General features: G+C 43.0%; 3 protein-coding genes across 3 annotated transcripts in view; all 3 read left to right on the top strand.

The window, feature by feature from the left end:
• The window catches only part of LOC100658045 (UDP-glucuronosyltransferase 1-6), a 139,367-nt gene that overhangs the window by 99,609 nt on the left and 14,461 nt on the right, over positions 1 to 25,297 (top strand).
• LOC135231512 (UDP-glucuronosyltransferase 1A1-like) lies at positions 115 to 13,560 on the top strand. The gene has a single exon (XM_064286522.1). It carries the CDS (start codon positions 6,741 to 6,743, stop codon positions 7,647 to 7,649), a length of 909 nt encoding a protein of 302 aa, XP_064142592.1. The 5' UTR covers positions 115 to 6,740; the 3' UTR covers positions 7,650 to 13,560.
• LOC111752753 (UDP-glucuronosyltransferase 1A1-like) lies at positions 13,557 to 25,275 on the top strand. The gene has a single exon (XM_064286518.1). It carries the CDS (start codon positions 19,361 to 19,363, stop codon positions 20,303 to 20,305), a length of 945 nt encoding a protein of 314 aa, XP_064142588.1. The 5' UTR covers positions 13,557 to 19,360; the 3' UTR covers positions 20,306 to 25,275.

The following is a 25,297-nucleotide window of genomic DNA, read 5'->3' as shown; positions in this document are numbered from 1 at the left end:
GCCCAGAGGGACTCCTCCTGGCTCGGGCTGGGCCTGGGGCCACGGCACGGCGACCCAGGACTCCGACCCAGCGCCCACCGCGGCTAGGGGCTAGGGGCACCGCCCCTTGTGACGCAGGCGGCGCCTCATTGGTCGAGGGCAACTGGACGCCACATCCCAGAATGCAGTGCGCCCTGGGCTGGCCCCACCCCCCAGGACGCACTGGTGACGTAATCACGCAGGGGACACTGCGGCCCTGCCCATCCCTGGCTACACCCACTCCCACAAACTGTATCTACCTACCTGGCTCCACCCATATGAGTTCCCAGGTGTGGTCTTCAAGCCCGTTGCAGCGTAGTGGGTTCCAACTCACAGCAACCCTATAGGACAGAGTAGAGTTGCTCGCCAAGGAGGGACCGGGGGTTCCAAACCGCCAAGCTTGTGGTTAGCCGCAGAGCTCTTAATCACTGCTCCACCAGGGCTCCAGTCTTCAAATAGAGTACCAAAAAGGGGAACTTGGTGGGCTTTGGTGGAGCTCTGGTGGCTCAGTGGTTAAGAACTCTGCTGCTAACCGAAAGATCAGTGGTTTGAAAGCACCAACGGATCCGTGGGAGACAGATGCGGCAGTGTGCTTCCATAAAGATTACAGTCTTGGAAACTATGGGGTAGTTCTACTCTGTCCTTTAGGGTCTCTGTGAGTAGGCAATGGATTTCTTGGTTAGTGGGCCTTGAAGGAGCCCTGGTGGTGCAATGGTTAAACACTAGGCTGCTGAACGAGAGGTAGATGGTTCTAACTACCAGTGGTTCTATCCTCTGCTTCCGGAAAGATTACAGCCTTGGAAACCCTATGGGGCAGTTCTGCTCTGTCCTATAGGGTCGCTGAATTGGAATTGACTCATGGCACCCAACAACAACAACGACAGTGGCCTTGACTTTGGCTGCTGTGGAAAATGTTTCTCTTAAAGTAGGTTTTAATGTCAGGCTTTCCCCAGTGGCCTGGGGCAGGGGCAGGGTGATGGGAGTAGGTTTAATCTGATCCAGGGCTCAGGAAAAGGATAGTCATATCATTTGTCTAGGACAGCATTTTTCACACTACTTGGCCCCAGGACCTATTTGCTTTTGTTTATGTGAGCTATTGCTGTTAATACTTAACTGCATTAGAAATGAAAACTGAAAATTAAAATTCATTAAGCAATTTCATAATAACAATAAACCCACTACATGTTAATATAAACCGCATTTTTATGAGCAAATAAATGCTTTTCAAAACCCCCCAAAATTAGAGAGAGGCATGGTTTTACATGTTTTTGCAATTCTCTTAAAAACTAAACAAAACAAAACCAGTTCCCGTTGAGTTGATTTCAACTCATAGCAACCCTATAGTATCTCTTTAGTATCTGGCTTAATAGAAGAGAGCTGGATTCTCATATCTGCTTCTGTGTTCAACCTTTTGCTCTATCTCACATTGTACAGTCTCTGGAAAACTCCACTGTGCACTTGTGGGAGAATGAGAGTGAGAAAGTCACATGACATCATTATTATAGAAATAGCTCTGACTTGGTGAAGTTCCCCTGAAAAATTCTTGGGGACCCCCAGGGTTCCCTGGACCATCCTTTGAGAACCTCTGCTCTACTATATTAAAATGTGCTGGCCATATTTATACTGCTGTGGGTATTTGATACAACAATTAGTTCCTCTAAAACTGCTTTATCGAGACCATGACTTTCTTTTTGGCATTTCTTAGTGTTTGACAAAATGGCCAATATCTTAGCTGCTTGTTTGCATTTTCTGCTTTCTCATCATTCCCTTTGATACTATATTCTTTGTTTTGATAAATTCTGGGATAACAGCAGCAAAAGTCACTGAGTTCCAAGAAGAAAATGATTAACCAATGAACCTTCTAACATTCATCATAAAGGGTAATAGCTCCAAAGGTAGGGAATTGTTACCTCACCAGCACAAATAGCTGACTTTATGTTGCCTCGAGAGAATGAACATACCGTGGACATGGCACTTGGTAAGCAGTCAGGAGTAAGGTTCAGTGTGAGCCACGCACACAAAGTGGCAAAGTTTAGAGCATGTTTGGGAGGGGCAAATGACCCTAAATGGCAGTAGGGTAAGAGGCAGAGGGAGAGGGTTAAGGAGAAGGGCTAGAGAGGAGAAATGAACTTGGATTGGTGGCCTGGGGACCATTCCCAGGGAGTTCTGAAGGCAAGGCTGTGGAGTTTGAATTTTATTCTAGGCCATGGGAAGCTTTTGGCCAAGGTTGCAGAGGTGGTGATAGAGTGGGGTGGGACAGGGGACAGCTGATGTAGTGAATCAGAAGGGACAGATAGGAGGTGTCATGGATTGAATTACGTCCTCCCAAAAATGTGTGTATCAGTTTGGCCGGGCCATGATTTCCAGTATTGTGTGATTGTCCTCCATTTTGTGATTGTAATTTTATGTTAAACAAGATTATGGTAGGATTGTAACACCCTTACCCAGGTCACATTCTTGATCCAATGTAAAGAGAGTTTCCCTGGGGTGTGGTCTGCACCACCTTTTGTCTCTCAAGAGATAAAAAGGAAAGGGAAGCAAGCAGAGAGTTGGGGACCTCGTACCACTAAGAAAGAAGCACTGGGAGCAGAGCGTGTCCTTTAGACCCAGGGTTCCTGTGCAGAGAAGCTCCTAGTCCAGGGAAAGATCGATGAGAAAGACCTTCCTCCAGAGCTGACAGAGAGAGAAAGCCTTCCCTTGGAGCTGAGGCTCTGAATTTGGACTTCTAGCCTATGAGACTTTGAGAAAATAAATTTCTCTTTGTTAAAGCCATCCACTTGTGGTATTTCTGTTATAGCAGTACTAGATGACTAAGACAGTGGGCGAGGGGCTTAGCCCATAATTTAGGCTGGTGATCTGAGGTCCTGAAACAGGACCCTGGCAGCTAGGTCTGAGAGACAGTGGTAGAATGATCCAGATTCAGCACTTACCGGACATGGGGCCTAAAGTAAAGGGAGAAGTGAAGTTACATCCATACAGAATGGGTTTCTGAGGGCCTGCTGTCAGCAAAACAATGGGACTGACCCTGGAATAAAGTGATTCAAAAGCTGAAGCCCTGCCTACAGGCAATATACAGTCTAATAGTAGAGACTGTTACCAAACTGCTAACTAGGACAGAATGTAGCATAAAATGAGGACTTTGGTAAAAGTGGAAGCGAAATGCTACACAGAAGCAAGGAAGACAGCTTTGCTACCCACTGGGGGGTCCCATAGATTATCCAGAGGGCAATGGACTTGTTTATGTTGTTTCTTTCATTTGGTAACAACCAACTTCCATCTGATCAAAGAGGCTGAGAGTGTTGGAGTGTTGGGCTATTAACTACTGGCTTCATTGTAAAAAGAGAGCACCTCTTTAATTAGGTGCCAGAATGTTTTCACCAACACCCAGCTCTTCAATAGCGCCTGAAGTCAGACCATGTAAGCTGCCGTATTCACAGAGCCGCAGACATGTGTCCTGCGCCAGAGTGCACCTCAGCCTGCCCTGATATTGCTTGGTTGTGAGTTTGTCATTGTTCACTGGACAGTCCCGTTAAGGGCAGGGACCATTCCTGACTTGGTTTTCTAGCCTCAGCTCCTAGCACAATGCCTGGCACACAGTAGGGTCCACACTTGCAGTAAATATTTGGCGAATGAGGGAATTAACAATGGATTTTAAGTCTCAGGTCTGCTCAGATTCTGGAGGCAGAAACTGTACTGGACGGCTTAGTAATGGTTCTCAGTCATAATTGTTGAGAGTGAAGGTGGATTGCCTGGTATCCAGATAGGTAAATAACATTCCCTGGCACCAAACTATTCAGCTATACAGTGGCCTCAAAGTTTGGAGGCTCTGCGTGATGCAGGGGAGTTATATAATCACCAGGTGGTGCCTGTGCGTGTTTGCAGTCCCTTTGCCCTGTGTAATCTGCAGATGAACTCTCATGGCATCCAGACTTTGGAAGAATTATGACCCCTGAAGGTTAAATTGGACTTTGAATTTCAGAATTGCAGTTAATGGCAATACCGAAAAGCAAAAGAATTGCTACTTCTTTTTTGCTCACCCCAGAATTTAGGTCCTAGAGAATGGAGGGTGCTTGGGGAAGGGAGGAGGAACTTTGGGGTGCGTGTTTGTATGTGTGTGTGTGTATGCACATGTCCACATTTAAGCACTTACAAGACTGAAGTTCTGTTGAGGAGGTACGGTGGTCCAGGGAGACTCTAAGCACCTGAAAGAGAAGGTTCTGCTTATATGTCCCACAGAACCACCACCACCACTACTGCCAGTTGCCGTTAAATAAATTCCAACTCATGGCGACCCCATGTGTGTCAGAGAAGAGCTATGCTCCATAGGGTTTTCAATGGCTGAGTTTTCAGAAGTAGTTAACCAAGTCTTTCTTTCAAGGCGCCTCTGAGTGGACACGAAACTCCAACCTTTTGGTTAGCAGCCAAGCTCATTAACCCTTTGTACTACCCAGGGACTCCAAACCATTTGCCATTGAGTGGACCCTGCCTCATGCTGAGCCCAAGGGTGTCAGAGTAGAACTGTACTCCACAGGGTTTTCAATGGTTGATTTTTCAGAAGTAGATCTTCAGACCTTTGGGGGGACTCAAACCTCCAGCCTTTTGGTTAGCAGCCGAGTAAATTAACTGTTTGCAACAACTAGGGGCTCTGAGGCTTTGAGGATAGCAGCTTTCTCTGTGCCCCTCGTAGCACACCCCCAGGTATGAGTGGCCAGTGATGTGCATGGGTGAAAATGCTGGGGAAATGCTTTCATCCTGGGATTGTGTGCAGCAGCAATGGATCCTCAAAGAATGCAGTGAGAAGGTCAGTACTGTCTGCACTCTATTTACTACCTTTCTTCTGGAGGGCCATTTCTGTTCAGTAACTGCCATATTTATTCCTGACCTTCCCTTGATCTCTAGCGGCACCCCCTGGTGCTGAGTATTGCTGTGTGAGCACATTCTCCTTGTCCTCAAAGTCTTGCCATATGCCTTCTCTCCATTTATTTTGACTGGGTGATGACTGTGGGGATCACAACTTTACTACTGACTTTTGCTGTTTGTTGTTAGTTACCATTGAGTTGGCTCCAACTCTTGGTGACCTTACGTGCAACAGAATGAAATGTTGCCCAGTCATGCGCCATCCTCATGATCTTTGATATGTTTGAGCCTATTGTGTCATTGCACATCTCTATCGAACATGATGTCCTTTTTTGCTGACTCTATCAAACGTGATGTCCTTTTCTAGCCATTGGTCTTTTCTGATGATGTGTGCAAAGTAAGGGAGCCAAAGTCTCTCCGTCCTTGCTTCTAAGCAGTGCTCTGGTTTCATTTCTTCTAAGACTGATTTGTTTGTACTTCTGGCAGACCACAGCACAGCAACTGATTTTTAATCCCAGGAGGTCATTATGCTTGGTAAAGCAGAAGGTCAGTGAAAGAGAGGAAGACCCTCAATGAGATGGATTGACACAGTGGATGCAACAATGGGCTCAAACATAGCAAAAATTCTGAGGATGGCACAGGACTGGGCAGTGTTTCCTTCAGTTGAAATTAGGGTTGCTATGTGTCAGAGCCCACTCGACGACACCTAACAACAATAACACTCTCACAAGGGTACCATACACTTCATTTGCATTTTTAGCAGGCAGTCCAATCCCCTTGGTGGGCCACAAGTACCTTATTTGCATAGTCCTACCCAATCATTTGGTGAGAGTTACAAAATCATGGCAAGAAAGGCCATATAAAGTGATCCATCACATAGCAACTGCACAAAAATCTTATAGACAGTCATTTTGGTGTCAACCTTCTGACAGTGTCTCCCAGTATGGTCTTCACCCACACCTCCCTAGTGATGCCACTGGTTCCATTTCCCCCTGTTTGTTTCCTTTTAACACTTTTCACAGTTTCTGATGTCTCCGTGGAGTCCCTGGGTAGGCGCAAAGGGTTAAGTGCTTGACTACTAGCTGAAATTTAGTGGTTGGAACCCACCCAGAGGTACCTCAGAAGACAGGTCTGGTGATCTACTCCTAAAAGGCCACAACATTGAAAACCCTATGGAGCAGTTCTACTCTGCACACATGGGGTTGCCATGAGCCACAATCGACTTGACAGTCACTAACAACAAATTCACTGTCTCCATCTATCTGTTTATATTGGCTGTCTGTCTGTCTACTTTAATGGACCATGAGTTCTGGGAGGGCAGGAGACTCAAGGCCAGCACCATGCTGGGACTCAATGAATATTTGTTGAATGAACAAATGAAATAATGAGCCACAGAGAAAGACTGTTCCTGAAGGTTTTCATGGACCAAAGGTGGGGCTGCTAACACCATGTTCTTCTTTTTCTGAAAAGGCATAGTCAACTTTCTGGTTCATTTCTGAAGAGGAAATCTAATTGGTCACAAAATAGTCTCATTTGCTCTCAGGCAACACTCTTTTGGTCCGTGGCAATACTAGCAACTTGAAGTCAAAGGTACTGGAGATCCTTTGCCTTCTGTGGTCAATCAAGAATAGGGCTTGAATGGTTTATAAGGAACACCAACCAGTTAAACAATCATTGCCTATTAAGAAACCCAGTAAGGCTCCACCCTCTTTATCTCTAAAAGTAAGCTTCCTGGTCTCTTTGGCCAAATGACAGTCATCAGTGTGTGACAAAATGTCAAAAATTAACTTGGCGTATAGATTGGTTCTTGCAACGTGTCATTGCGAGATAGAGAACCTTTGGCAGAGAGACACTCTCAGTAGCAAATGCCCTGCACCATGGCCAACGGGTTGCAGGGTCTGCGTCCCCTTGTCCTGGGCCTGCATCCACTGGTTCTGAGCCTGCTGCTGTGTGTGCTTGGCCCCTCGGGGTCCCAGGGTGGGAAGCTGTTGGTGGTTCCGATGGATGGCAGCCACTGGCTCAGCATGGTTGCGGTCATCCAGCAGCTGCATCAGAGCGGACACGAAATAGTCGTGGTGGCCCCTGCCTCATCTGTGAACATCAAGGAAGGAGCATTTTACACCTTAAAGATGTTCCCTGTGCCTTTCCAAAAGGAGGACTTGGAAGCGATTTTCGTCAGTTTGGGGCATGATGTTTTTGAGAATGAGCCATTTTTACAGCGTGTGATCAAAATGTACAAGGGAGTCAAAAGAACCTCTGCCATGCTTTTGTCCACCTGTTCCCACTTACTGCACAACGAAGACCTCATGGCCTCCCTGGCGGCCCGTGGCTTCGAGGCTGTGTTGACGGACCCTTTCCTTCCATGTGGCTCCATTGTGGCTCAGTACCTGTCCCTGCCTGCAGTGTACTTCCTGAATGGACTGCCATGCGGCTTGGACGTTGACGGTACTCAGTGCCCCAGCCCACCATCCTACGTGCCCAGGTCTCTGTCTGTGAACCCAGATCACATGACCTTTCTGCAGCGGGTGAAGAACATGCTGATCACCTTCATCCAGCCCTTCCTGTGCAGTGCGGTTTATTCGCCATTCGCTTCACTAGCTTCCAAAGTCCTTCGGAGAGATGTGACTGTCCAGGACCTTATGAGCTTTGGATCTGTCTGGCTGCTCAGAAACGACTTTGTAGTGAATTACCCCAGGCCTACCATGCCCAACATCGTTTTTATTGGTGGGATCAACTGTGTTACCCAAAAACCACTATCCCAGGTGTGTATTTGAGTGGAAAGACTGCATGCCTATATTCTTACAAGCCCTTTTGGGAAGGCGAACCTGCCCCAGGTATATGCTGAATGGGCATGCTGAGATAGCTTTTAATGCCCTCTTTGGTAATTTCTACCTTGCCAGTCTCCTAGGTCTGAGCTGTAACTTATACCTGCCATTTAACACCATCTTCTGGGGTATTTCTTTGTATGCAAGACTTGAGGAAAGTACGTTGTTAGTTGCTGCAGAGTTGATTTGGACACGTGGTGACCCCCTCTGTACAGAGTAGAACTGCTTCATAGGGTTTTCAAAGCTGTGACCTTTCAGAAGCAGAGTGCCAGGCCTATTTCCTGAGGCACCTGTGGGTGGGTTTGATCCACCAGCCTTTCAGCTAGTAGTTGAGCGCTTCACCATTCGGGCATTCTCTTTTGTGTGCTCCGTTGAATAGGAATCAGATGGAACAAGTGCTAAACGTGTTAAGCACAGAGCACTGTGCTCAGGGAACCAAGCAGAAAACAAAGATGAGCAGCACACGCCTTGACCTTCAATCATGCATTTAACCTTGATTGGGCCAGACACACAAGATTCAAGGTTTATTAAGAAGTTCTTTGATGTCTACAGAGCCTGGCAGGAAAGGCTGCCTCTGAGGTCCTGGCTGAAGCTCTAGTTTCTGGATATTTTGATGGGAAGATTGCTCTTGCAGTCTCTACTCTTCTAATAAATGAACAACCAGCCAGACTCTGAGATCAGGCAAAAAGAGCTTGTGCCTCATTCCCTGAAATATTCATTTTTTTCTCCTCCAGGGTTTGAAGTAGCATGCACATCCTCCTCTAAATCCCAGTGAGTGATAGAGAATGGCAGGAGGTGCTCCTTCAGATGATGGGCCAAGGAAGGACTCCCTGTGGGAACTCATTCATTTGTTCATCAGATATCGATTATCTATTGGCTAGTCCAAGTGCTTCTGGGTGCTAAGTCTGGCTCCTACTAAGGGACTATTAACCACTCATGCAAAGTATTGAGTTTTAATTTCCATTCTTCCTCCAACACGATTCATGTTTTAAGTGATCATGTGATTGTTATGGCAAGAAGGAGCTGTGGTTGGTAGAAAGAACACCAAGGGAGAAACCAGGTGGCGGGGTTGATGCCTGCCTCCACCCCATTACTGCATGTCTTAATTTACTAGTGTTGTGGTAACATAACTACCACAAGTGGGTGGCTTTCATGAGCAGGTATTAATTTTCTTACAGTTGAAGGGGGTAGAAGTCTGAATTCAGGGCAGCAGTTCTAAAGGAAGGCTTTCTCTCCATCCACTCCTGGGGAAGATACTTGTCTCAGCTTCTGTAACCTCAGCATTCCTCGGGTCCCTAGCCATGTTCATGTGGCATCTGCCTTCCCCTCTTTGCACTTCCTTTCTTCTGTGACTAATCTGCTCTTTTTAGATCTGAAAAGTGGCTAGGTTTACGACACACCATACACTGATATGGCCTCATTAATGTAACAAGGAAAATTCTATTTCCAAATTACATTCACAGATACAACAGTTAGGATTACAACATATATTTTGGAGGCACACAACTCAACGCATAACACCGTGTGACCACAATTTTCCCACATCACCTCTATGGGGCTCTGACTTCTCATCTGCAACGTGGAGAGAGAGCTAATGGCTCCTTGTGGATGTCCTGACTCTACGATTCTCAGACCCAATGACCTGTTGGATGGATTGTGTTTGATGGAGTGGTCTGGTTAAGAAAGAAAGAGGCATTATCAATTTATTAAAAGTGAAATGAGGAAACATAACAATAGAAAAAAAATTGTAATTCTCTTTTAGAGAAAGAAAAAGGCATAGATGAAATAATACCAAGCCAATAAGCAAATCTCAGATCAAAAGGAAAAGATCTAGCCAGCATCTCCAAATAAGAGAGATATTAAAGAGAAGTGTTTTAGCATTGTGATGAAGGATTAAAAAGAAAATCAACACAATTGTGTTTCACTTTCACTTCGAATTTAAGACTTTGAAGCTACGCATGCATAGTGGGAATTCCAATAAAAATGGAAGGCATTTTCCAGAAAAAAAAAAAAATCCTTGAATTTGCTGCATGGCTGTCTTCGTATTTTTCAGATCTTAGTATAAATGTTACTTTCTTGGAGCATTGTCCCTAAGCCAGCGTCTTGTGCTTTTTCCTTCACAACACATCGAATACTGTGATCATTTCCTTTTTCATTTAGCTAATTGTTTATTCACTGTCTCTTCTGCTCTACGAACCATGCGGGCAGGGACTTTGTCTGCCATGTGCTACATCCTTAATACCCGGCAAAGCATCTGCACATGGTTGATGTTCCATAAATATCAGCTCCTTGACCGTATAATACACACTCAGAAAATATTTGTTTTTAAACAAATGAATGAAGGGTACTAACTGAGAACTAGCCAAAGATACTCTAGCAAATGGGCCTATGCCCCACTATGGGGAAGGAAGAGTGTAGCTATCTGGGCTGGCGGCTACTGAGAGGAAAAAGGAAGACAGAAGAATTGATGCATTTGAATTGTGGTGGGTGGTCGAAGAATAGTAAATATACCAATGGACTCTCAGAAGAACACACAAATCAGTGTTGGAGGAAGTACAGCCAGAATATTCCTTAGAAGCGAGAATGGTGAGGCTTTGTTTCACTTACTTACAGGAGGGACCAGTCACTGGAGAAGGACATCAGGCTCAGTAAAGTGAGGGTCAGTGAAAGAGAGGAAGACCTTCAATGAGATGGAATGACACAGTGGTTGCAACAATGGGCAACCTAACAACAATTGTGAGGATGATGCAGGATCAGGCAGTGTTTCCTTCTGTTGAAATTAGAGTCGCTATGAGTCTGAATGAGTCTGAACTCACTCGGCGGCACCTAACAACAACAATACCCTCACAAGGTTATCGTATACCTCATTTGCATTATTATTATTATTTTTTAATTTCTATTGTGCTTTAAGAGAAAGATTACAAATCAAGTCAGTCTCTCATACAAAAATTTATACACACCTTGCTATAAACTCCTAATTCCTCTCCCCCTAATGAGACAGTACACTCCTTCTCTCCACTCTCTCTTTTCTAGTCTATTCAGCCAGCTTCTGACCCCCTCAGCCCTCCCATCTCCCCTACAGACAGGAGATGCCAACATAGTCTCTTGTGTCTACTTGATCCAAAAAGCTCACTCTTCACCAGTATCATTTTCTATCCCATTGTCCAGTCCAATCCCTGTCTGAAGAGTTGGCTTTGGGAATGGTTTCTGCCTTGGGCTAACAGAAGGTCTGGGGACCATGACCTCCGGGGTCCTTCTAGTCTCAGATCATTAAGTCTGGTCTTTTTATGAGAATTGGGGGTCTGCATCCCACTGCTCTCCTGCTCCCTCAGGGGTTCTCTGTTGCATTCCCTGTCAGAGCAATCATCGGTTGTAGCCGGGCACCATCTAGTTCTTCTGGTCTCAGGCTGGTGTAGTCTCTGGTTCATGTGGCCCTTTCTGTCTCTTGGGATCGTAATTACCTCGTGTCTTTCGTGTTCTTCATTCTCCTTTGTTCCACGTGGGTTGAGACCAATTGATGCAAATTAGATGGCTGCTTGCTAGCATTTAAGACCCCAGATGCCACTCTCCAAAGTGAGATGCAAAATGTTATGTTAATAGATTTTTTTATGTCAAATGACTTAGATGTGCCCTGAAACCATGGTCCCTAAACCCTCACCCCTGCTACGCTGGCCTTCGAAGCATTCACTTAATTCAGGAAACTTCTTTGCTTTGGGTTTATTCCAGTTGTGCTGACCTCTCCTGTATTGTGTGCTGTCTTTCCCTTCACCTAAAATAGTTCTTATCTACTATCTAATTAGTGAATACCCCTCTCCCTCCTCTCTCCCCTCTCATAACTATCAAAGAATATTGTCTTCTCAGCTTAAACTATTTCTCGAGTTCTTATAATAGTGGCCTTATACAATATTTGTCCTTTTGCAACTGACTGATTTCACTCAGCATAATGCCTTCCAGATTCCTCCAAGTTATGAAATGTTTCATGGATTCATCTTCGTTCTTCATGGATGTGTAGTATTCCATTGTGTGAATATACCATAATTTATTTATCCATTCATCCATTGATGGGCACCTTGGTTGCTTCCATCTTTTTGCTATTGTAAACAGTGCTGCAAGGAACATGGGTGTGCATATATCTGTTCATGTAAAGGCTCTTATTTCTCTAGGATATATTCCAAGGAGTGGGATTGCTGGATAGTACGGTAGTTCTAGTTTTTAAGGAAATGCCAATTTGATTTCTAAAGTGGTTGTATCATTTTACATTCCCACTAGCAATGTAGAAGTGTTCCAGTCTCTCTACAACCTCTCCAACATTTGCTATTTTGTGTTTTTTGGATTAATGCCAGCCTTATTGGAGTGAAATGGAATCTCATTGTAGTTTTGATTTGCATTTCTCTAATGGCTAATGATCATGAGCATTTCCTCATGTATCTGTTCTCCACATGAATGTCTTCTTTAGTGAAGTGCCTGTTCATATCCCTTGCCTATTTTTTAATTTGGTTATTTGTCTTTTTGTAGTTGAGTTTTTGCAGTATCATGTAGATTTTAGAGATCAGGTGCTGATTGGAAATGTCATAGCTGATTTTTTTTTTCCCAGTCTGTAGGTAATCTTTTTACTCTTGTAATAAAGTCTTTGGATGAGCATATGTGTTTGATTTCTAGGAGTTCCTAGTTATCAAGTTTCCCTTCTGTATTGTTAATAATGTTTTGTACACTGTTTATGCCATGTATTAGGGCTCCTAGCATTGTCCCTATTTTTCCTTCCATGATCTTTATCATTTTAGATTTTACTTTTAGGTCTTTGATGCATTTTGAGTTTGTTTTTGTGTATGGTGTGAGGTACGGATCTTATTTCATTTTTTTGCAGGTGGACATCCAGTTATGCCAGCACGATTTGTTAAACAGACTGTCCCTTCCTGTCTAACTGACTTTGGGCCTTTGTCAAATATCAGCTTCTCATGTTTGGATGGATTTATGTCTGGATTCTCAATTCTGTTCCTTTGGTCTATGTATCTGTTGCTGTATCAGTACCAGGCTGTTTTGACTACTGTGGTGGTATAATAGGCTTTAAAATCAGGTAGAGTGAGGCCTCCCACTTTGTTCTTCTTTTTTGGTAATGCTTTACTTATTCAGGGTCTCTTTCCCTTCCGTATGAAGTTGGTGATTTGTTTCTCCACCTCATTAAAAAATGTCGTTGGATTCAGGATCAGAATTGCATTGTATCTATAGATCACTTTTGGTAGAATAGACATTTTTACAATGTTAAGCCTTCCTATCCATGAGCAAGGTATGTTTTTCCACTTATGTAGGTCTCTTTTGGTTTCTTGCAGTAGTGTCTTGTAGTTTTCTTTGCATAGATCTTTTACATCTTGGGTAAGATTTATTCCTAGGTGTTTTATCTTCTTGGGGAATACTGTGAATGGTATTGATTTGGTGATTCCTCTTCGATGTTCTTTTTGTTTGTGTAGAGGAATCCAACTGATTTTTGTACGTTTATCTTGTATCCTGGTAGTCTGCTGAACTCTTCTATTAGTTTCAATATTTTTCTTGAGGATTCTTTAGGGTTTTCTGTGTATATGATCATGCCATCTGCAAATAGAGATAATTTTACTTCTTCCTTACGAATCTGGATGCCCTTTACTTCTTTATCTAGCCTAATTGCTCTGGCTAGGACCTCCAGTACAATGTTGAATAAGAGTGGTAATAAAGGCATCCTTGTCTGGTTCCCGATCTCAGGAGGAATGCTTTCAGGCTATCTCCATTTAGGATGATGTTGGCTGTTGGCTTTGTGTAAACGCCCTTTATTATGTTGAGGAATTTTCCTTCTATTTCTATTTTGCTGAGAGTTTTTTTTTTTTTTTAAATCATGAATGGGTGTTGAACTTTGTCAAATGTCTTTTCTTCATCAATTGATAACATCATGTGGTTCTTGTCTTTTGTTTTATTTATATGATGGATTACAATAATTGTTTTTCTAATGTTGAACCATCCCTGCATACCTGGTATGAATCCCACTTGGTCGTGGTGAATTATTTTTTTGATATGTTGTTGAATTCTGTTGGCTAGAATTTTGTTGAGGATTTTTGCATCTAAGTTCATAAGGCATATAGGTCTGTAATTTTCTTTTTTTGTGGTGTCTTTTCCTGGCTTTGGTATCATGGATATGGTGGCTTCATAGAATGAGTTTGGGAGTATTCCCTCCTTTTCTGTGTTCTGAAATACATTTAGTAGTAGTGGTGTTAATTCTTCTCTGAAAATTTGGTAGAACTCTGTGGTGAAGGTGTCTGGGCCAGGTTTTTTGTTGTTGTTGTTGTTGGGAGTTTTTTGATTACCTTTTCAATTTCTTCTTTTGTTATGGGTTTATTTAGTTGATCTACCTCTGTGTTAGTTTAGGTAGGTAGTGTGTTTCTAGGAATTCATCCATTTCTTCCAGGTTTTCAAATTTGTTAGAGTACAGTTTTTCATAGTAATCTGATATGATTCTTTTAATTTCAGTTGGGCCTGTTGTAATATCTCCCAACTCATTTCTAATTCGGGTTATTTGTTTCCTCTCTTGTTTTTCTTTTGTCAATTTGGCCAGTGGTTCATCAATTTTTTCGAGGAACCAGCTTTTGGTCTTGTTAGCTCTTTCAATTGTTTTTCTGTTTTCTATTTCATTTAGTTCTGCTCTAATTTTTATTATTTCCTTTCTTCTAGTGCCTGAAGGTTTCTTTTGTGGCTCTCTTTCTATTTGTTGAAGTTGTAGAGATAATTCTTAGATTTTGACCCTTTCTTCTTTTTGTATGTTTGCATTTATTGATATAAATTGACCTCTGAGCACTGCTTTGGCTGTGTCCCGAAGGTTCTGATAGGAAGTGTTTTCATTCTCATTGGATTCTATGAAATTTTTTATTCCATCCTTAATGTTGTCTATAACCCAGTCTTTTTTGAACAGGCTATTGTTCAGTTTCCAAGTGTTCAATTTCTTTTCCTGTTATTGATTTCTACTTTTATGGCCTTATGATCTGAGAAGATGCTTTGTAACATTTCAATGTTTTGGATTCTGCTAAGGCTTGCTTTATGACCTAATATGTGGTCTATTCTAGAGAACATTCCATGTGCACTGGGAAAGAAAGTGTACTTGGCTGCTGTTGGGTAGAGTGTTCTGTATATGTCTATGAGGCCAAGTTGGTTTATTGTGGCATTTAGATCTTCCATGTCTTTATTGAGCTTCTTTCTGGATGTTCTGTCCTTCACCAAAAGTGGTCTGTTGAAGTCTCTTACTATAATTGTGGAGCTGTCTATCTCACTTTTCGATGCCGTTATAGTTTGTTTTATGTATCTTGCAGCCCTGTCATTGGGTGCATAAATATTTAATATTGTTATACCCTTTTGGTATATTGTCCCTTTAATCATTATGTAGTGTCCTTCCTTATCCTTTGTGGTAGATTTAATTTTAAAGTCTATTTTGTCAGAAATTAATAATGCCAATTCTGCTCTTTTTTGATTGTTGTTTGCTTGATATAATTTTTTCCATCCTTTGAGTTTTAGTTTGTTTGAGTCTCTAAGTCTAAGGTGTGTTTCTTGTAGGCAGCATATAGACGGATCTTTTTTCTTGGCAGCAAAAGAGTTTATTAGGGAGATTTACAGACAAGGCAGTCATGGGAAGCTGGTGGACCAAAGCAGATCTCTGCACCCTCACAATGGGAGGGCAGAGGTTTTATAGTGGCGGTGGGCAATAGTGGTGGCTACATGCCAGGGACTTACGTGAGGATGACTTAGCAAACTGTAGCAGACTGCATGAAGGCGTTCATGTTCAGCCCTGTAAAGCCTGTTTCCCCTTCATTCTTAAACTTTAAAGTGCATGTGAATCGCCTGGAGTCTTGGGAAATGCAGATTCTGATTCAATAGGTCTGGAATGGAGCATGAGTCTGCGTTTCTAACAATCTCCCCAAACCAAAAAACCAAACCCACTGCCATTGAGTCGATTCCATTCTGCCACTGTCTGTCTCTTTATCAGTGAATTGAGTCCATTAACATTCAGCGTAATTATGGATAGGTATGAGTCTAATGCTGTCATTTTGATGTCTTTTTTTGGGTTTTGTTGACAGATTCTATTTCCCACTTAATTTTCTGTGGTGAGTAGTTTATCTTTATATGCTGTCTTTTCCTTTTTCTCCATTGTTTTTGGTTTTGTTTCTGCTGAGTCTCTATTTTTTTCTTGTATTTTATTTTGATGAGTAGGATAGTTAGTCTCCTTTGTGGTTAACTTAATATTTACCCCTATTTTTCTAACTTTAAACCTAACTTTTATTTCTTTATGCTGCCTTGTCTTCCTCTCTGTATGAAAGATCTATGACTACATTTCTTAGTCCCTCTTTATTCTTTTAATGTTGTCTTCTCTTACATAACAACACCGCCATTTCCCTGTTTTGAGTGTTTTTTTTATCTTGATTTATTTTTGTGATTTCCCTATCTTGGTTGACATCTGATTGCTCTGTCCAATGTTCTAGTCTTGGGTTGGTACCTGATATTATTGATTTTCTAACCAAAGAACTCCCTTTTGTATTTTTTATAGTTTTGGTTTGGTTTTTACAAATTCCCTAAACTTCTGGTTATCTGGAAATGTACTAATTTCACCCTCATATTTGAGAGACAGTTTTGCTGGATATATGATTCTTGGCTCGTGATTTTTTTCCTGCAATGCTTTATGTAAGTTATTCCATTGCCTTCTTGCCTGCATGGTTTCTGTTGAGTAGTCTGAGCTTATTCTTATTAACTCTTTTGTAGGTGAGTTTTCGTTTATCCCTAGCTGCTCTTTCTTCAAACTTATTGGTGCCAAGTACTTTATCTTCAAGGTCACCATTTCTGCCTTCCACTTGCTTGAATCTTTTCCTCTGACTTTCTATTGAGTTGTCTAATTCTGTAATTTTACTGTTAATCTTCTGAATTTCTGATTGCTATCTCTGTATGGATTCTTGTAGCTTATTAAATTTTTCATTATGTTCTTGAATAACCTTTTTAATTTCAACTGTTTTATCTGTGTGTTCCTTGGCTTGTCCTGCATATTGCCTGATCTCCTTTCTGATGTCTCAAAGAGCTCTGTATATTAATCTTCTGAATTCTGCTTCCAGTAATTCCAGGAAGTCACCTTCATCCAGAAGATCCTTTGATTCTCTGTTTTGAGAGCTTGTTGAAGTGATCATGGTCTGTTTTTTTATGTGGCTTGACATTGACTGTGGTCTCTTACCCATCTATAAGATATTGTATTAGTTTATTTTATGTGCGCTTACTGTATCCTAGTTTCTTGCTTTGTTTTGTTTTGATATGCCCAAATGGGTTGCTCGAGTGAGCCGGGTTGATTATTTTCACCTTTGGAGCTCTGATGTCCTGTCACCAGATGCCTAGAGCTGTTATCAGGTATATGAGCTTATGAGTCCATTCATTTTTCTTGTGTAGATTCAGCTCAGGTGTCCAGCTAGCTGGTCATCAAGTATGTGGTACAGGGACAGATCCTATAGTCTTAGAGGGGCAGGGGTGTTTGGTATTGGTACTGGTATCTGGTTGCAGCAGGGGGTCACGCTTTGACCAAGACAAGGCTGAGAACTGTCCCCTAAGTGTCTGTGAGGAATGCAGGTCCCTGTTCCCTAGAGCATACAGGTGGGTGGGTTCTGCGCATGGAACATAGGCACCCGATACTTTTGGTTGTGAGGACTGGGAGGTACCAGTTATCCTTGGACTCCTGTCATGGGTGGCTGGATGACCTAAGTGGAGCCACCAGTCCTTAGGCCCCTGATGTGGGTAGGTGAGAACCCTGTTTAATAGGCAAAGTGGTGTAAAATATCAAACATCCACTGTTCCACTGCGAGCTTAAACAGTTGTAGTCTGCCTGCAAGGGCCTATTCTCCTGAAATAGGCCTACACAGGACCATGAAGGGGGGAAGGTATTCAAAATCTACGGACCATTTATGCCTGGACAGAAGCCGCTTCTGTCCTGACCTCCCCAGGTTAGTGGAGCTGGCAAATTATCTTTTCCCCCAGTTGTGAATTTATTCCTTCTCCAAGTCTGGGAGCATGGCTTGGGGCACTCAAATGGACCTATCTCAGGCCCAGGGAAATGAACAGCCACTGAAGTCTGCTTGGGGGCTGGGAGGCGTGGTAAAATATACACAAGTACTTAGCTTTTGCCAAGAGCGCCGTTCTTCTCTGGTTCCAGAGGCGTGAGTAGGCTGCACAGCTGGCTACTTCTCACTGAGGAAACTGTGGCTGAATGCTAGTAACAGCCCACCGCAGCCGTGCCTGAGGTGGTACCTGAGGGATTCCAGTGATTCAGGTCTAGAAACTCCCCTCCACTTCTGAACCATCTCTTTCTCCCCCTGCCACTCAGTCCATTTTCTGACTTTGCCTTTGATGTTCAGGGCTCCTAGCTTGTCATAAATATAATCATTTCACTTGATTTTTTGGGTGTTTGTTGTAAGAGGGATCACCAGAAGCATCTGGCTATTCTGCCATCTTGGCCCCGCCTCCCCTCATTTGTGTTATTAACAACCTGTTCAATCCCCTTGATGGGCCGCAAACACCTGATTTTCACAGTCCCACCCAATCATTTGGTGAGAGTTACAAGACCACGACAAGAAAGTTTATATAAAGTGATCCATCCCACAGCAACTGCACAAAAATCTTATGCACAGTCATTTTGGTGTCATCCTCTCTGACAGTGTCCCCCAGTAGGTCCTCACACCCCATACCTCCCTAGTGATGCCACTGCTTCCCTTTCCCCCATTTATTTCCTCTTAACACTTTTCGCAATTTCTAATGTCTCTGTGGAGTGCCTGGGTGGGTGGAAATGGTTAAGTGTTTGACTACTAGTGAAAAGGTGGTAGTTGGAACCCACCCAGAGATGCCTCAGAAGACAAGCCTGGTGATCTACTCCCAAAAGGGTGCAGCATTGCACACACGGGGTTGCCATGAATTGGAATCAACTTGACGGCCACTAGCAACAACATCACTGTCTCCATCTATCCATTTATATTGACTGTCTGTTTGTCTACCTCGATGGACCATGAGTTTTGGGAAGCCAGGAGCCTCATCTGCCAGGGCCATGACTCTAGCCTCAAGGCCAGCACCATGCTGGGACTCAATGAATATTTGTTGGATGAACAAATAAAATAAAGATGTGAGTGGTACAGCAGACCTCTGCATGAAAGGACAGTTTCTGAAGATTTCCGTGGACCAAAGGTGGGGCTGGCAACACCATGTTCTTCTCTTTCTGAAAAGGCTTAGTCAGCTTTCTGGTTCATTTCTGAACCAGAAAAGGAAGTCTAATTGGTCACAAAATAGCCTCATTTGCTCTCAGGTAATGCTCTGTTGGTCCATGGAGATACTAGCGCCTTGAAGCCAAAGGTGCTAGAGATCCTTTGCCTTCTTGTGGTCATTCAAGAATAGGGCTTGAATGGTTGATAAGGAACACCAGCCAGTTAAACAATCATTGCATGTTAAGAAACACAGTAAAGCTCCACCTTCTTTATCTCCAAAAGTAATCTTCTTGCTCTCTTTGGCCAAGGGACAGTCATCATTGTGTGGCAAAAAGTCAAAGATTAACTTGATGTATAGATTACAACATGTAATTGGGAGACAGGGAACCATTGGCAGAGAGACACTCTTGGTAGCAACTGCCAAACGCCATGGCTGTGGAGTCTCATGGTCTGCTTCCGCTGGTCCTGAACCTGCTGCTCTGCGTGCTTGGCCCCTCGGAGTCCCAGGGTGGGAAGCTGTTGGTGGTTCCGATGGATGGCAGCCACTGGCTCAGCATGGTTTCAGTCATCCAGCAGCTGCATCAGAGGGGACACGAAATAGTTGTGGTGGCCCCCACCTCATCTGTGCGCATCAAGGAAGGAGCTTTTTACACCTTCAAGAACTTCCCTGTGCCCTTCCAAAAGGAGGACTTGGAAGCGATTTTTGTCAGTTTTGGGCATAATGTTTTTGAGGATGAGCCATTTTTACAGCGTGTGGTCAAAATGTACAAGGCAGTCCAAAAAGACTCTGCTATATTGTTGTCTGCCTGTTCCCACTTACTGCACAACAAGGAGCTCATGGCCTCCCTGGTGGCTGGCAGCTTCGAGGCTGTGTTGACGGACCCTTTCCTTCCATGTGGCTCCATTGTGGCTCAGTACCTGTCCCTGCCTGCAGTGTACTTCCTGAATGGACTGCCATGTGGCTTGGACTTTGACGGTACTCAGTGCCCCAGCCCACCATCCTACGTGCCCAGGTCTCTGTCTGTGAACCCAGATCACATGACCTTTCTGCAGCGGGTGAAGAACATGCTGATCACCTTCATCCAGCCCTTCCTGTGCAGTGCGGTTTATTCGCCATTCGCTTCACTAGCTTCCGAAGTCCTTCAGAGAGATGTGACTGTCCAGGATCTTATGGGCTTTGGATCTGTCTGGTTGCTCAGAAGTGACTTTGTAATGAATTACCCCAGGCCTACCATGCCCAACATCATTTTTATTGGTGGGATCAACTGTGTTACCCAAAAACCACTATCTCAGGTGTGTATGGGTGGAAGGACTGCATGCCTATATTCTTACAAGTCCTTTTGGATAGGTGAACCTGCCACAGGTATATGCTGAATGGGCATGCTGAGTTAGCTTTTAATGCCCTCTTTGGTTAATTTCTACCTTGCCAGTCTCCTAGGTCTGAGTTGTAATTTATACCTGCCATTTAACACCATCTTCTGGGGTATTTGTTTGTATGTCAGACTTGAGGAAAGGATGTTGTTAGTTGCTGCAGAGTTGATTCTGACTCATGGTTACCCCATCTATACAGAGTAGAACAGCTCCATAGGGTTTTCAAGGTTGTGACATTTCAGAAGCAGATTGCCAGGTCTGTTTTATGAAGCACTTCTGGGTGGTTTTGAACCACCAAACTTTCAGCTAGTAGTTGAGTGCTTTACCATTTGGGAATTCTCTTTTGTGTGTTCCAATGGATAGGAACCAGTTAGATTCAACAAGTGCTAAATGTCATAAGCACAGAGCACTGTGCTCGGGGCACCAAGGAAAAAACAAAGATGAGTAGTGTGCGCCTTGACCTTGAAGAAGGCATTTGACCTTGTATGGGCCAGACACAGAAGATTCAAGATTAAGTAGTTCTTTGATGTCTACAGAGCCCGGCAGGTAAGGCTGCCTCTATGGTCCTGGCTAAAATTTCAGATTTTGGTATTTGATAGAATGATAGCTCTTTCTAAGGTCAAGCAGAATGACATGTGTCTCATTGCCTGAAATGTTCGTTTTTTCCCCCTACAGAATTAGAAGAAGCATGCATATCCTCTTCTAAATCCCAGTGGGTGATAGAGAATGGCAGGAGGTCCTCCTTCATATGAGGGGCCAAGGAAGTACTCCCTGAGTGGGTGACATTCCAGGGGGCACACATTCATTTATTCATTAGATGTTGATCAAGTGTCTATCGGCTTGTCCAAGTGCTTCTAGGTGCTGAGTCTGGCTCCTACTAAGGGACTATTTATCACTCATGCAATGTATTGAGTTTTAATTTCCATTGTTCCTCCAATATGATTCATGTTTTAAATGATCATGTGATTGTTATGGCAAGAAGGAGCTGTGGTTGGTAGAAAGAACACCAAGGGAGAAACCAGGTGGCAGGGTTGATGCCTGGTTCCACCCCATTACCATGTGTCTTAATTTACTAGTGTTGCTATAACATAATTACCACAAGTAGGTGGCTTTAATGAACAGAAATTAATTTTCTTAAGTTGAGGAGGCCAGAAGTCTGAATTCAGGGCACCTGTTCTACGTGAAGGCTCTTAGCTGTTCCTGGAGAAGATATTTGTTTCAGCTTCTGTAACAACAACAAAACAGACCTGAAGGAGGAGACGGATGTCAATGAGAGCAAAATCCAAAGATTTGAGTCGGACCACAAAGAGGACTTTCTAAAAGTAAAATAACATGATTTATGAATAAATACATTAGTAGGTTAATTGAAGGAGAGGATGGTTAGAGTTGGGACCTGAATTAGCGGCCCAAGAAATCAAGTAGAAGAGATAACTCACAATCTAGAAGAAAAATCAAAGAGAGCAAAACTGTAAGGAAACACATAAGATTCAGAGAACAGATTTTGGAATTCTAATATGTGAATTATAGGGATTTCAGAAGGGGAAGAAGGAACATATGGAGAAAAGATAATAAATTACCAAATATAAGTGAAATGTCCCTTAGCTGTAAAAAGAATCAGGTCTGCACATTGGAATGGCTCAAACAAATCCCAGGAAAGATACATATATATAAATGTTGTTGAGTTGATTCTGACTCATAGCAACCCCATGTATGCAGAGTAGAACTGCTCCATAGGGTTTTCAAGATTGTGACTTTTTGGAAGCAGATCACCAGGCCTGACATTTGAGATGCCTCTGGGTGGGTTCAAAATGCCAACCCTTTGGCTAGTAGTTGAGCGCTTAAGCATTCGCACCACCCAGGGACTTCCACATAGGCGTTCTTAAGAAACAAAAGATACTTGGGAAGGGAAAATCACTCAAAAATCCTGGAACTAAAAATACTTAATTCTTAGCAACACCTAGACATTCTTTTAAGGGTCTTCTCCTGGGTGGGGAAGTCTCGTCAGAGTGGGCTTGTGAAATATTCGGTGGTCTCATATATTTTGGAAGCGGATCAGCAGTGGGGGAAACAAGGGTTATTTTCAGTGAGTTCTTTGCTTCACCCTTTGACCATACAAGAGGGCTGTAAAGTTGGGGTGAGGTCTAGGAGGAATTCTTGCAAGTAGGGAATGGACTTAACTTTACTACCCCCTATAAAGGCTGGTCCAGAGCTAGGGGTTGGCCATGAGAACACAATCACCACAGTTAGTGCTGCTGTGATCTATAGATGAACTTTTGTACCACTTAAACTTTAGTCTAATCCTGCTGTTCATCTTGAATGTTTATGGACCTGTGGGTTAGATTTTTTGTTAGTCATGCCTTGGTAGTTGCCAAGTGGATGTGGGAAGATGCAGAAGGAGCTGAAATTAGGCTTGTCCCTTTTCTGACAAGGTTAAAACTCAACAGTAGTTTCATGAAGGAGGAAGCCTGTAGAAAATTTAGGTAAGCCGTATACTGAAACATCACTCAGTAGAAAGACATTTGAGAGTGCTTGGAGATGAGGTGTCTTTCCCAAGGAAAGAGAGAGGGACTAAGGGGAAGAAAGATATAGCATGTATCCTTGGACTTCAGAAGAAAAAAAAAAAACCCTCAGGATGTTCTTCCCACAAACCAAAAATGTAATGTGGCATTGGGGAGGAGGACTCTTGCCTACCTGACTTTAGATATACCTCATGGGAAAGGCCGAGATAGCAGCTTTCATCTAGAAGACTGCAAGAGGGCCTGGAGTTGGTGATGGCAAAGGCAGTGGGGTTGCCACAGGAAGGCTAGTCAAGCTTTGGAAGGTTATTAATTATCGATTCAATTTTATTAGTAGCTATAGACTTATTCAGGCCATGCTCAGTATCAAGCCTGGAAGAGGTCACTGTTAAAGTCATGTATTCCCAGCCCTGTGGGAGGTCTCCTGTATCTTGCCTCTAAATAACCAACAATCCTGCCCCAGTTTAAGCACTGAAAATCATGTGTTCTGGGAAGCCCCTTGGTCTTTGGCAGATGCTACCACATAACATGGTCTCATTCATGTCCTTAGCATTCTTTGGAAGCATATAAAATCATTTGGGAGACACTTGAGAAAGTTAATTAGATCATTAGTGGTCTGTGGCTGGAGAAGAATTGCCATACTTATATGTTGCTCTATTTCTTCTAAGTGGATTACCACAGTGTGGTGGAACAGTGATTAAGAGCTTGGCTGCTAAGCAAAAGGGCAGCAGTTAGAATCCACCAGCCACTCCTTGGAAACTCTGTGGGGCAGCTGTGTCTTATAGGGTTGCTATGAGTTGGAATTGACTCAATGGCAATGGGTTTTTGTTTTGTTTTTATGTACGTGTATGTTTTTACTTATGATGGAAGTACTTTGGAGTTGGCTTTGAAGATTGGGGAGCAGTCAAGCTGAGATAAGATTATTGCTGAATTCAGGTGTTTCCTTACTCTCTTCCTGGGGACACACCAACCACTCTCATCTGCAGAATCATCTCTTTCACCACTGTAGCTAACGTTGCTGTTCTTATGATTAAAAACAACAAAAACAGAAACAATTGCTGTCAGGTCAATTCTGACTCATGGAGACCCTGTGTATGTCAGAGTAGAACTGTGCTCCACAGAATTTTCAATGGCTGATATTTTTGGAAATAGGTTGCCAGACCTTTCTCCCAAGGTGCCTCTGGGTGGACTCAAACCATCGACCTTTCAGTTAGCAGCCAAACTCATTAACAGTTGGCACCACCCAGGGACTCTTTTTCTGAATCATCTTTTGGTTGCATCCCTTCAGAGATTTTGTTTGCTTGACTTCCATCTCTAAAGCCTATTCCTTGTTACTTTGGGGAGAAGCCTTTGGTAGGCAGTGATCTGTGATCTGTGCTTGATAATTGGGAATCCTGCTATCACTGCTTCTCACCCCCAAAACACAGACGCTGTCTAAAATCCTACCCTCCTGTTTCATAAATTGCTTGTTTTTTAGTAGTTGTGACATTCTTTTGTTGTTGTTAGTTGTTGTCGAGTTGGCTCCAACTCATGGCAATCCTATGAACAAGAGAACAAAATGTTACCTGGTCCTGTGCCACCTTCATGATTGTTGATATGCTTGAGTCCATTATTGTGGCCACTGTGTATTTTGAATACCTTTCAACCTAGAGGGCTCATCTTCCAGCACTACATTGGACAATATTGTGTTGTGATCCATAGGGTCTTCACTGGCAAGTTTTTGGAAGTGGATTGCAGGTCTTTCTTCCTGGTCTGTCTTAGTCTCAAAGCTCCACTGAAATCTGTCCACCATGGGTGACCCTGCTGGTATTTGAAAATTCTAGTGGCATAGCTCCCAGCATTGTAGCAACATGCAAGCCACTGCAGTATGACGAACTGACAGGCAGGTGGTAGTAAACTGTCAGGTTAATAGCATTCTTTATTAACTAGAAAATCATAGTTTAGCATTCAAACTTACTCAATCAAAAAAAAAAAATCACTCCTTGATGAAAAAAAAAAAAAAAAGATGACAATAGCAATAGAATGCCATTAGCAATAGGAAGGACTTTGAATCAATTCAGCTGACTGCTCCTCCTCCTGTTCCCCGTTTTCTGGCAATGCTGTCTTGCAAACCAGTTATGCAACTCAGGTTAAATCTCTCTCTTTGTCTCTGTATCTATCTATATATGTGTGCACGTGTATGTATGTATGCACATATGAACATATGTATATATACATGTACACATACACACATATACATACCTTTAACCAGGAAAGGCCTTGCAGTCTACTTCTGGAAGTAAGCCAGTGAAAACACTATGGACCAGACCACCTTTCATTCCATTGTGCATGGGGTCACCATGGATGGCAGCTAACAACAATAAAAACAACAACATACGTTTAACCGCATTCTTAAGGGGAAGATACCTGATTCATAGCTTAATGTGTGTAGTCACCACAGAATATGAGACAAATTCAATGGAAATTTCTCTTCTGATTC

The sequence above is a fragment of the Loxodonta africana genome, chromosome 6, assembly GCF_030014295.1.
Source record: "Loxodonta africana isolate mLoxAfr1 chromosome 6, mLoxAfr1.hap2, whole genome shotgun sequence".
Classification (NCBI taxonomy): Eukaryota; Metazoa; Chordata; class Mammalia; order Proboscidea; family Elephantidae; genus Loxodonta; species Loxodonta africana.
The sequence above is the reverse complement of the archived record's forward strand: the minus strand, read 5'-3'. Positions and strand labels throughout refer to the sequence as shown.